The sequence below is a fragment of the Lepus europaeus genome, chromosome 11, assembly GCF_033115175.1.
Source record: "Lepus europaeus isolate LE1 chromosome 11, mLepTim1.pri, whole genome shotgun sequence".
Classification (NCBI taxonomy): Eukaryota; Metazoa; Chordata; class Mammalia; order Lagomorpha; family Leporidae; genus Lepus; species Lepus europaeus.
The window spans coordinates 115,537,960-115,551,146 of NC_084837.1; the positions used below are offsets into that span (position 1 = coordinate 115,537,960).

The 13,187-nt window shown below is 51.7% G+C and overlaps 1 protein-coding gene across 10 annotated transcripts in view; it reads left to right on the forward strand.

Annotated features, from left to right (window-relative positions):
• Positions 1-10,537, forward strand: part of MYO9A (myosin IXA) — a 278,674-nt gene extending 268,137 nt beyond the window's left edge. For all 10 annotated transcript variants that reach the window (XM_062206520.1, XM_062206521.1, XM_062206519.1 and 7 more), the window contains 3 exons: positions 4,117-4,319; positions 6,419-6,561; positions 8,182-10,537. In XM_062206520.1, the coding sequence (XP_062062504.1) occupies positions 4,117-4,319; positions 6,419-6,561; positions 8,182-8,621 (786 nt within the window). In that variant the 3' untranslated portion in view covers positions 8,622-10,537. The remainder of the gene's footprint in view (positions 1-4,116; positions 4,320-6,418; positions 6,562-8,181) is intronic.
• Positions 10,538-13,187: the final 2,650 nt, after the last annotated feature.

Below are 13,187 nucleotides of genomic sequence, written 5' to 3' on the forward strand. Positions count from 1 at the left end.
GCAGCTGGGACTCTAACTGGCACCCATGTTGGATGCCAGCATCACAGGCAGCAGCTTAACCTTGCTGTGCCACAGCTCTGGCCCTACTTTCATTTTTTTCTGGATTCTTAAGTTTTATGTGTCCCTTGTAAATATCCTTTTGTTTGGGGGCCACCACTGTTGTGCAGCAGATTAAGCTTGCATCATTCTGCATCGCAAAAGTCCCAGCTGCTCCACTTCCGATCCAGCTCTCTGCTGTGGCCTGGGAAAATCAGCAGAAGATGGCCCAAGTCCTTGGGCCCCTGCACCCATGTGGGAGACCCAGATGTAGCTCCTGGCTCCTGGCTTCAGCCTGGCTCAGCCCTGGCCATTGCGGCTATCTGGGGAGTGAACCAGCAGGTGGAAGGTCTCTCTACCTCTCCCTCTCTGTAACTAACTAACTAAATGAATATTTAATAATATTTTATATTTTAAATAAATACTTAAAAGCATATATTTGTTTTTATTTGAAAGGCAGAGAGAGACAGAGACTGATATTTCCTGTCAGTTTACTCCTCGAATGCCCACTGATAACCAGGGCTGCACCAGGCCAAAGCCAGGAACCAGGAAGTCATTTCCAGGTGTCCTATGTTGGTAGCAGGGATCCAGTTATCTGACCCACCACCAGCTGCTTCCCAGGGTGTGCATTACCAGGAAGCTGGACTTGAGAGTGGACCTGGGACGTGAACCCGGGTACTCTGAAATGGGGTGCAGGCATCTCAGGAGGCTTTAAAAACAAAGATTTATTTATTTATTTGAAAGGGAGAATTACGGAGAGGCAGAGGCAGAGAGAGAGAGAGAGAGGTCTTCCCTCTGCTGGTTTACTCCCCAAATGGCCGCAATGGCCAGAGCTGGGCCCATCTGAAGCCCAGAGCTAGGAGCTTTTTCCAGGTCTCCCACATGGGTGCAGGGGCCCAAGGACTTGGGCCATCTTCCACTGCTTTCCCAGGCCACAGCAGAGAGCTGGATCAAAAATGGAGCATCCAGGATTTGAAACAGCATCCATATGGGATACCAGCCCTGCAGGTGGCATCTTTACCAGCTATGCCACAGCACTGGCCCCCCAGGAGGCTTTTTCTTTCTTTCTTTCTTTTTTTTTTAGATTTATTTATTTATTTGAAAGTCAGAGTTACACAGAGAGAGAAGGAAAGGCAGAGAGAGAGAGAGAGGTCTTCTATCCGCTGGGTCACTCCCCATTTGGCCGCAACGGCCTGAGCTGGGCTGAGTCTCCCACACAGGTGCAGGGGCCCAAGGACTTGGGCCATCCTCTACTGTTTTCCCAGGCCATAGCAGAGAGCTGAATCAGAAGTGGAGGGCTTGAACAGGAGCCCATATGGTATGCCGGCATTGCAGGTGGTAGCTTTACTTGCCATGCCCCTGGGCCGGCACCAGGAGCTGTTTTTTTTTTTAATTTTTTATTTTTTTTTATTTTTGACAGGCAGAGTGGACAGTGAGAGAGAGACAGAGAGAAAGGTCTTCCTTTTGCCGTTGGTTCACCCTCCAATGGCCGCCGCGGTAGGCGCGCTGCGGCCGGCGCACCGTGCCGATCCGATGGCAGGAGCCAGGTGCTTCTTCTGGTCTCCCATGGGGTGCAGGGCCCAAGCACTTGGGCCATCCTCCACTGCACTCCCTGGCCACAGCAGAGAGCTGGCCTGGAAGAGGGGCAACCAGGACAGGATCGGTGTCCCGACCGGGACTAGAACCCGGTGTGCCGGCGCTGCTAGGCGGAGGATTAGCCTAGTGAGCCGCGGCGCCAGCCCAGGAGCTGTTTTAACAGCTGTGTCACTCATCTCGTTTTCTGTTTTTAACACATTCTGACAATCTTCAGAATTTAATGGAAACATTTAATTTATCTACATTTAGTGTTATCACCAATACATCTGGATATTTAATCTATTCTGTTATTTTTTGTTTGTCCTCCCTGTTACGGTTTTCTCTTGCTTGCCTTTTGAGTACTTTATGATTGCATTTTTCCTTCTGTTTAGAAGTTCTACACTCTTTATTGTTTTTAGTAGTTAACCTAAAAATAGCAACATTTATGACCTATCAAAGTTTGTTAATTGGTACTTTTATCTGTTTCCCAGATAATGCAAGGCTTTTCATATGTGTTAGCTGTTATGTGACTTAATTCTTGGTTTTGTGTGTTTTAATCATCTGTGTATATTAAACCCAACACATCATTTTGTTTTATGGGGTCAGTATTTACTTGTGTGTACTTATACCATTTTTATTGCATTTTTTTCTCTAAGCATCTGTGTCTTTTCCTGTCTTCCATTTAATATTTCTTTAGTGGAAGTCTGCTTCTGTCAGATTCTTGTCTTTGTCTGTCTGAAATGTCTTTATTTCACCTTCATTCCTGAGGGTTATGTTTGTTAATGCACAGAATTCTGAATTGACAGTCACTTCTCCCTTTCATCCCTTTGTTTCTGGCCCCCATTATTTCTGTTGAGAATTGGGTGTTCAGTCTAGTGGTTGTTCTTGCAGGGAATTTGCTTTTTCTGACCCTTTTAGGAATTCTCTGGCCTTTGGTCGTCAGACTTTCTCAGGAGCTATAGGCTTTCTAGCATCACTGTCTCAGTGTCTTCTGTTGGTTTTTAAAAATGCCATCTCATCTCGTCATTGTTTCTTCTAAACGCACTGTCTCCTCTCCTGGTTTTCCTTGGGGCCTCTCTTTCACCTTCTTTCATGAATTTTTTCCATTCTTTTGTTTTCTTCTGACCTGACTTTCCAGTTCAGTTTTGTCTTCCTGTCCCCTTGAGTATGCTTATTTTAAGTCTGCTGGGTGGCCAGTGTCTGGAGTCAGTGAGGTCGTGTTTTCTTTTGTTATGGTATTGTTTTTTACATTGTCTTCTGTTCTTTTGTGCCAGGTTACCTTTGATTGTGTGTCAGATGTGGTACTTAAAAAATTATTGGTAAAAATATTTTGAGGCCTGGGGAAGACATTACTTTCCTCTAAGGAGTATGTTTAACTTTTACCAGGTCCCAAGGCATTAGCAATTGAGGATTATTTGAATCCAGCTTTCTGGATCATCCCAGTGGCTTGCGGCTGAGCTGTGGTATCTGCAGGGACTGCTGTACTTTCAGTTTACTCTCATGTCTAGGTTGCAAGCCTTGGGATCCCAGTGTCAGGCGTGGAGGCTTTACCAGGCAGCAGCACACTTCTTTCAGTGGGTCTGCCTTCCAACTTAAGTTTTATACCCCAGGGCTGGCAAACTCTTTGACCAGAGAGTAACATATTTCAGTCTGTGTTGCAACTGTCAGCCATGTTGTTCTACAAAAGCAGCCGTGGAAGGGCAGCAGAGTGTGTTCCAGGAAAGCCGCATTTGCAAAACTGGAACAAGGCTAGGCTGGGCTCGCAGGCGGTAGGTTGCCACCCTCAGCTGTGGTCTGTCAAAAGCTCCTAAGACTTGTGGCTTCCTCTCCTGAAATCTGGATTGGGACAGGATGCTGGCCCAGCCTCTCCCTCGCCTGCCTGGCCGACTTGTAGAGCTTTCAAGCATTCGATGATCTTTGTGTGTTGGTCTTGTTCTTAGTTGAAGATTTAATCCAGAAACCTAGTGTACCACTATCAGAAGCTAAGAGTCACATGTGCAATTCCTCTGTTCAACCCCAGTCTCACGAGTAGAATTTTCTCGAGAAAATTCTCACAGAACAGAGCCTCAGGACATACTGCATGTTCTTCCTCAGCCCAAGGTCAAGGTCACTGAGCACTGTTGTCCGACAGAATTCCCTGTGCTGCTGGATGTTTTGAGTCTGCCCTGTTCAGAGTGGCAACCATGAGTGGCCAGTGGTGACTAAGCACTTGAAATGTGGCTGTTGGTTTTAATTGAAGGTAAATCAGTTTAGATTAAAAGAAGAACCACACACACACACACACACACTCCAGGACACACCAGGCCCTTACGCTGAAGTGTCCGTTTTCACCCAGGTGTGTTTTCACCCAGGTGGCTGGCTGACTGCCTTCCCTAGGCCTCACAGAATGTTCCCATGCCTCCTGTCATTCACCTGGTGTGGACATGCACGCGTTAGCCTACCTGGGCCACATAAAACACGTGTGCAGCCAATGACTGACTTTCTGACCTGAGTCGTCTTTTGCAGGGAAAGGGACGTATCCGTCGAGGAAACCATCCGAGCCCATCCTCTCCCGTGATGGTTCGGTTGCCTTCTGTGTCTGACGTCCCAGAGGAGCCGCTGACCAGCGAGGCAGCCCTGGACACTGAGCTCACCGAGCAGCAGCAGGCAGCCATGCAGCAGGAGGAGAGGGTACTGACGGAACAGATTGAGAGCCTGCAGAAGGAGAAGTGAGTGTCCGGGGCACGCGGAGGCCCGTCACTGTTCACCTCCTCTCTCCATCCTTGATTTCCTCATGTGTATTCCACAGCTCATGGGTGTCGCACATATAGGGATGTGGAGGTCGAGTCTTGCTCCCTGCTGCCAGGGGAGGGAGGACAGGCTGAGTGGGAGGAGGATGTGTTTCCACATCTGAGTCAGGGCCTGCCGAGGTGTGGAGTCCTCACAGGTTGGGAGCCAGCCACCAGGTGCAAAGTGGCAATTCCCAGGCTAAGACAGAATCTTTCTCAAGACTGTCAGTGGTGGCAGGTGCAACGGTTGGCTCCTGGGTCCCATATCAGAGGTCCTGGGTGTGTTGGCTCCAGCTCCCAACTCCAGCTTCCTACTGATGCAGACCCTGGGAGGTAACAGTGATGGCTCAAGTGACTGGGTCCTTGCCACCCATTGGGAGACCCAGATTGAGTTCCCAGCTCCTGGCTTCAGCCTTGGACCAGCCCTGGCTGTCGTGGGCATTTGGGGAATGGGCCAAATGCTAGGAGCTCTGTTTGTCTGCCTCTCAGATAAATAAGTGAATTGAATTTTTAAAAGTCTTAAGGGGACCTTTGTTCATGAGTTCCTGGAGTCTGGGTTTGAACTTACAGGGGGACGTGAGATTCTAAAGTGTTTCTTGTTTGTCAAGACTGATTGGCATTTAGGAAAGCAAGGATGCAGCTGGAGCTTGGCTTTGAAAAACAAAAGACAGAGGTGTGTGCATTGGCCAGGGAGAGGTCTGGACAGAATACCTAACTACTTTGTTGGGGAGGTTCTGGAGGTGTGGAAGGATGAACAGGAATTCTCTGGGAAGGGAATTTGCAGAGCAAGGGAAAAGCATGAGCCAAGGCCTAGAGGTGCAGGTGCTGTGGCTTGTGGCAGGTGATGGCAGCAGTGAGTTTTGGTGAGACTGCTGTGGGAAGACGGCCCGTGAATCTCACGCGAGGACATGCTGGAGGGCCTGCCCACCTGAGGGTCTCGTTCGAAGCGTGGGAACCGCAGGAGAAGGACCACAGTGTCAGGAGGGTCTGGAGCGAGTTTTTCAGAGGTGTTAGTTGAACCAGTTGGGGTGATGTCAGGCAGTAGTGAGAAAGCAGGACAGGCAGGGACCTCAGCAAACGTGAGGTGGGCCTGTGAGGCAGGGGCAGCTGCTAAAGAGTGGAGAATTGTGTAGCTGGAGGTGGCCTCGGCGGAAAGACCGGAAGAGATGAGGCAGCGTTTGACTTTGTCCAGAAGCTTCCAGGGAGCCCAGCTCCACGGAAAACCATGCAGGGGCTGGAAGGGGTCGTAAAAATGAGCTGGTTTTATCTCGTCATCGTGAGTGATGAGGCCAGGGTCTAGAGGAGGCAGGTGCCTCCTGACGCCAGCCTGGGCTTGACTTTACCCCAAATGTTGCAGTTGATTTCTCAACAATGTTGCGGTAGATTCATTTCTGAGAGGAGGAGCGTGGTGGGGGCAAGAGGCACCAAGTCACCACACAGACCCCAGGAGTCAGGTGAAAGCGGGCTTGAGGCAAGCAGCCCGCAGACTCGTTTATTTCAGTTGGTACAACAGCTTATATAGTCAAGACCAGCCAATCCGGTCAAGGGGCAGTCTATGCCCCAACCAATCACAGCCCGTTGCCAGGCAGTTTCCAAAGCCATCCAATCACAGCCTGTTGCCAGTTAGGCTCTTGTTGCCAGGCAGTTTCTGAAACCATCCAATCACGGCCTGCCGTCAGTCAGGCTCTGTTGTCATGTGGTTTCCTCTGTTGTCACATGGTTTCCAAAGCCATCCAATCACGGCCTGTTGCCAGGCAGTTTCTGTTGTCAGTCGCCATCTTGGCATGAACTTTTCACCTCAGCGGCCATCTTGGCATGAATTTTTCACCTCATTCCGCCACACCCAAGGTCTCACTGCTGCAGTGTCCATCTTCACCCTGTCCTTGCCCTACTGGTCCTAAATTTGCTGTCATTTTATCTTTAGTCCTTTGGCTTCAGCCTTTGCTCATACTTTGGTAAGTGGGCCCTCATCACCACTGTGTGACTGTCACCTTCACTTGCTCTCAAGTGCTGATGGTTCTCTCGGTTGTTCCTGGCAGGGAGGAGTTGACGTTTGAGATGCTTGTGCTGGAGCCCCGTGCCTCTGATGATGAGACCCTCGAGTCCGAAGCTTCCGTTGGGACAGCCGACAGCTCAGAGAATTTGAACGTGGAGGCCGAGGGTGCTGTCTCCGAGAAACCAGGTGAGCCACGCAACAGGCAGGAGGCTCCAGGTTTGTCTTGCAAGGAGGAATGAGGATTCCCAAGTGAAGACATGATTCCTTGTTTTTCTTTTTTAAAATTTATGAATTTTATTTATTTGAGAGGAAGACAGAGAGCTCCCATTCTCTTGTTTACTTCTCAAATGCCCACGACAGCTAGGGCTGGGCCAGGTCAAAAACAGGAGGCAGAAACTCCATCCAGTTTCCCACATAGGTAGCAAGGACCCAAGTACTTGAGCCATCACCACTGCACATCAGCGGGAAGCTGGAATTGAGTGGAGCCAGGACTGGAACCCAGGCAGGCATTCCAGTATGGGATGTGGGTGTCCCAAGCAGTGTCATCTTCTTTTCTTTTTTTTTTAGATTATTTATTTGAGAGGTAGTGTAGAGTTATAGACAGAGGTAGAGTTACATACAGAGAGAGGGAGAGACAGAGAGTTCTTCCATCGCTGATTCACTTCCCAAATGGCCTCAACGTCTGGAGCTGGGCTAGTCTGAAGCCAGGAGGTTCCTCCGGGTCTCCCATGTGAGTTCAGGGACCCAAGCACTTGGGCCATCTTCCACTGCTTTCCCAGCCCTTAGCAGAGAGAGCTGGATAGGAAAAGGGGCAGCTGGGACTCGAACTGGTGCCCTTATGGGATGCCAGTGCTGCATGTGGAGGCTTAGCGTACAGTGCCACAGCTCTGGGCCCCCAAGCAGTGTCTTAAGCATTAGGCCAAACATCCTGCAATAAGGTCCCCTCTGGGAGTACACTAACCTTACCTGACAAGGTGCCAAGGTCCTGAGAAATTGCAGATTAAGATGTTCTTCAGACTGATCCATTAGTGTAATGCAGTTTTGTTTTGTTTTGAATTTAATATTTTCTCTTGTATGTACCAGAGAAAAGCCTGTAACCACAGTACATGTTGTCTAACTGACCTAGGACCACTTCCTAAGGGTAGTAGCAGGAATGGGGCCCACTGTGAGGTGGGACCATAGACAGAAGGAAGCTCTTTTTTTTTTTTTTAAAGATTTCTTTCTTTATTTATTTATTTGAAGGAGTTAGAGAGAGACAGACAGACTTCCATCTTCCATCTGCTGGTTCATTCCCCAAATGGCCACAGTGGTGGGGGCTGGGCCAGGCTGAAGCCAGAAACCTGTAACTCCTTCTGAGTCTCCCACATGGGTGCAGGGCTTGGGCTGTCTTCCACTGCTGGATTGGAAGCGGAGCAGCCAGGACATGAACCAGTGCCATATGGGATATTGGCATCGCAGGTGGCGACTTTACCTGCCATGCCACAGTGCCATCCCTGGAAGGAGTTTAAACTGGCCCATGCCCCAGGGAGACACAGACCTCACCACATATCTTGGTCATTTTTGAAATGGCCTCTCCTGGTGACACTGTCAAATGCCAGACTTCCTTGGTACCTGCAGCAGTGGGTGGTGGGCTGTTTGCTCAGTGACGCCTGCACCAAGCAGGTCCGTCTGAACCCTGTAAATCCTGGCCCAGCCAGTCCATCTGCTGTGTGAACAGACACGATGATTTTCTTTAGAGGGAAGCGTCACTCAGCGCTGGTGTCCTCAGAGGGGACTGGTACAGCGCTGGTATCTTTTTTGCTTCAGAGAGAAGCTCCGCCCTTAGCTCCCTGAAGGCCGCCGGCAAGCTCGACCCTTCAGGCAAGTCGCGAAAGCCACTCAGGAAGCAACCGGACTCTGTGGCTTCAGCGGACTGCTCGGCCCCTTCCTATCCGTCCACCACCGCATCATCTCATGGGACCAGAAAGAGGTTTCAGATTTATTCCAAATCTCCCTTCTACCGAGCTGCTCCCGCCGGAGAGGCCCTGGAAGGAGCACCAGGCCTGAGCAGATCCCTGGAAGACAGGCCTCAGTTCATCAGCAGAGGCACTTTCAACCCTGAAAAGGGCAAACAAAAGTTAAAGAATGTGAAAAACTCACCTCAGAAAACCAAAGAGACCCCAGAGGGGCGCAGGAAGCCTGGGGACCCCGACGGCAGCTCCACACCACAGTTAGCGCTCTTTGGAAACCACGAGTTTATGGTGTGACCTGGTGGCTGCGTGTCCTGTCGCCACATCCACGGCAGTCCCTCCTGCGTGCAGCCCCGCCTCTTGCCCGAGCACCTGGCTACGACCCCTTGTACAGAGGGGAAGGCCTCTCGAGGCCTGCTGGGAACAGTGCCAGCCTGAGACCACACTGAAGTGAGCCACCTGAACCTGGGCCTGGGCTGGCTGTGCGTTCCTCTCCTCCACCCTCTCGGAGGCTGAGGGACCCTCTGACTTCTGACATTTGATGAAAATGTAGACACCTTTGTCAACCATGAAAGCAAAGCCTTTGGGTATATTTTGGGATGGTTAGGAGCTGGAGTATATATAATTCTTCCCCAAGGTTTATAAACATTATATGTAAGCCCTCTATTTTAAGATTTTTTTGAAAAGCACTCCATGGTGTATTCTGGAGGAACATGCAGTGTGTCCATGAGGCTTTGGAGCGTGAGGCTGAGAGCACATGTGTCGTCTGTGCTGCTGTCGTGGCCAGCGCTGCTGGCTCAGCTCCTGGACAGCCCGTTCCACCCTGCTCCCTGGGCCAGCGTCAGATGCCTCTCAGAGACCCAGGGTCCCAACACAGGAAGCTTCTGCCCTAATCCCCCACTTTACCTCTGTGGAGACCGAGCTGCAGCCACGGCTGAGCCTGGTCATCCTGTGGGCCCCGCCCACCACAGGTCCACACAGACTGTGTGACCTCCTGTCACATCCCCAAATAGGCACGCACACCACTGCATGAACAAATGTTAGAAAGCTGCCAAAATATTTTACTGAGTTTTTAACATGACCCATCTAACTCTGCCTTCCTTTCCTCAGACCGGCAGTATTAAATAGACGACAGAAGAAATCCAGGACGACTTGAAGCTATTTTTGTTAATATTCTGTGACTGCGTTTACTGTAAATATCTGTGTATAGGATGCATATTTCTTTTTAACCGTGCGCTTCCATCCTTCCTCACGGAATTTCTTCCCACAGATGGGGGCTGTGGCTGGGCTGAAGGAAGAGTAAGGCCATTCTTGGTAACCGCCGGTGGTCCCCGTACACCTCAGTTATAATAATGCTTTAAGCATCTTAGCGTGTGTGGGATTGGACATGTTTTTGCTATTTATGATTATGAAAAATGAAACATGATACCCTTGAGATAAGTACATGGAAATGTTGATTTGTAAAGTTACTAAATGCATCTGTCTAACCACCACACGCACTGCTCAGCCAGAGCCAGAGCCAGAGCCAGAGCCAGAGCCAGAGCCGTCTCTCACCCGAGTTTTGGTTTTTCCGCTTTCCCGATTTGCCTCTTTGGAAGTTAGGGGAATCCTGTCTTCTGTTAAGGCAGAGCCCCGCTGTGCCCCAGCACCGAGCCTCCCGCCACTGCTCGGTGGTTCTGGGAGCCCCTCTGGGTGGCAGCTGGAGCAGCAGCAGCTATGTCTCTCCTGGCTGCGGCTGCCAGCTGGGCCTGGGGAATGGTGAGCCTCCCGGTCTCCAGATGGTGATGGTAACTGAGTCAGTGCTGAGTCCATGCCCCACCAACGCCTGCCGTCCTGCCATGGTGTTCCGAGGAGTCCCCGCGTGGGAAGCCTCTCTCCGAGGGACCCCAGCTGATCTGTGCTGTGGCAGGATTGCAGGGACAGTGACGTGCTGCCCAGCGCTGTCACTCCCACTTGCTCCACAGTGTTGCTGAAGCACCGTAGAAAGGGGTCACCCTTGCTGGATGCTTTGCTTTGGCCCCAAGAACACCTCTTGGCACCCAGTCCTCCCTCGTAAAAATATGTGTGGGCTTTGGCAGTTTAAAAACTACTTACACTATAGGTCACTTTATAGGAACTAGGTGATGGATGCTAAGAGACTTTATAATTTTGCTCAGGGACCTAAAACCTGAATTTGGATAAAAACTAAATAAAAGCTAATGTTTTCTCCATTAGATTTGTGGACTTCCAGTCATTTGGGAGGTGGGAGAGTGGTGGAAGGGTCCAGCAGGTGTGGGCCCTCCTCTGAGGGAGAGCAAGCCGCTGTCCTGTGGGTGGCAGGTGCAGCAAACCTGGAACCCCAGAACTTGTTTCCTGTGGTAACAGTTGTCATTTAGGTCCCCCCAAAGTGACGCTGTGTTATGATCTCTTAGGGTTGAGATGTTTAACCTCAATACATGTCCCATTTGTGGCTTCCTAGTTCTTCTTGACTTTTCTTTGGTCTCCCAGCAGCAGGGGGGGAGCCCCACACTTGTAGCCCACCCTGAGAAAGACTCAGGGCCCAGCAGTCACATGCCACATCCCCAGCCCTGGTTGCTCCTGACAAAGCTATTTCTCCATGCTGTGTATGTATTGTGGGAAACATAGCAAAAGAAAAGAATGGTTTATGAAAGCAGGTTGGCAGCAAATCCAGGCAGGCTTCAGGGAGGTGAGGCCATGGTTAGTCTGCAGAGTACTTAGTGCCATTTAAATCACATTGCCTCTCAGGGTGGGGAAACACCCTGGACACTCAGCCCTCCTAGCACCCCCCTTGCAGGGAGGGGTGGAAGGGCCCGAGGCCACGTGTGTCCTCTCAGTCCTGGAGGCCACGCCTTCTCACGGTCACTAACAAAGGTGCTCCTTTCCCCAGCACTTGCTGAGCTGGAGAAGGGGTCCTCGAGGTGAGTGCAAAGCTGAGAGGTTTTCCAGAAAGCTTTCTTCACGCCTCGTTCCGTGCCGGCAGCCACGTCCCATCTCGCACCGTGCCCGCGAGGACTCCTCAGCACTGCCTCCTTCAGCCGCTTGTCCGTGCAGCTGCTCGCAGGCCGGGTTTGGAGGAAGAGGCTGATGGGAGCGAAGACTGCGGAGATGGTGCTGCAGAAGGCCCCGCCTTCCACCGCCCCACCCCCACCCCAGGCCTGGTGGCCAGGACTCTGGGCCCAGGTCAGACTTGCACCTTTTGTATTTACTCTGGGAAAGGTGTGGACCGCAGATTTGTACATGATTTTAATGGATTTAAAGTGATTTATAAGTAAGCTAGTGTAAACTTTGTTAGGAGTATGTGTGTAAAAGGACAAATCCTTGTTAGATGTACTGTGGTTTTACTGTAAGGAGAACATTCTCTCCCATGGAGACACGGTCAGCAGGCCCTCGGTCACCTCCATGTGTGTTCTGGTGGGGGTTGGAGGAGAGGTGTCGTCTGCAGGAGGTGTGGCTGTCTCCCAGAAGGTGCACAGAAGCAGCTGGCCAGGCATTAAAGATCCACGCTTGGTTTTCTGGCCCTAGCTCCCTCGAGCCCCACCCCCAAGGACAGTGGGGACTACACGGCTGAGCTTTAAGAACAGGACCCAGCCCCAGCCTGGCCAAGACCAGGGGCAGGAGCTGCTGGAAGTCTGCTGAATCCGAGGCACTGGGATGCGAGCTGCCAGCTGTGGAGACTTGCTTCAACCGGGTAAGGCTCCCCGGGCAGGGAAGGCGATGCGAGTGCGTGCAGATCCCCACCTGCAGCAGCCACTGGAGTAGAGATCCAGCACGGGAGGCCCTGTGGGGTCCCTCACATGTGGCAGGTGCGGGACTTTGTCCTTGTTTGTCATTCCTGTTCTGCCAGTGACCCGTCACAGCCAAGAGCTCGCCGACGTCCCTGCCACGGGAGCGTCAGCCAGGCGGACTGACAAGGGAAGGCGGCGGGACCATAGGAGTCAGGAAGACTTGCAGGCGAGGACTTAATGCAGAAATCCGGAGCTGACACACACCAGAAGGACCGGAGGAGCCACGGGCCAGGATCCCCTGGAGAAGCCAGCAGAAACCTGTCACGAGCCCCAAGTTCTCCAGAGTGCCTGGGAGCAGGGGCTGCATCTGGCTCGAGAGGTAGCGTCTCCTCTTTCACCTTCCAAATGGCAGGTGAGTGCCTTTCCTTAGCCAGCGGGGCCAAAGAGCCTGAGACGGGGCTCCATGCCAGGCTGGCAGCAGACACGCAGCAGTGTGCCTCTGCCAATTTGCCAAGATGCCCTGGAGACGCCAGAGGAGCTGGCTGGCGGGCTGCGGGCTGCGGCAGGTGCAGGGCTCGCCTGGTCCTGTTTCAGCCTCGTTGCCTGCTGAGGCGTCTTTTCTCAGGCTTGGACTTTTGGCTAAAAGTTCTGCAGGAACTGGACAGTGCAGTGGCCTCAGACTTCAGATGGCCTGGGCCGCGGAGGCCGGGCTGGTGCTCTTGGGAGTCTGTGTGTGCCCAGGCGAGAAGGGCTTGGCTGGGCAGCAGCCGCCGTGCTCTCTCCTTTCTGGGCATTGCCCGGCTTTGTCTCTCCCAGGGCAGGTGGGGCCCGGGTACAGCATGGGGAGTTCCAGCTCAGGCTGGGGGACAGGGGACGCCTGGGATCCCGGGAATTCCTCACAAGTTTTGTGGTGATTGTTGCCTTCATTTAGAATGGAGGCTGGGCTTGGGCTTACTCCTGTGTTTTTTTTTTTTTTTTTTTTTTTTTTTAAGATTTATTTATTTATTTGAAAGAGTTACAGAGAGAGGCAGAGAAAGAAATCTTCCATCTGCTGGTTCACTCCCCAAATGGCCACAATGGCCAGAGCTGAGCTGGTCCAAAGCCAGGAGCCAGGAGCTTCTTCTGGGTCTCCCACATG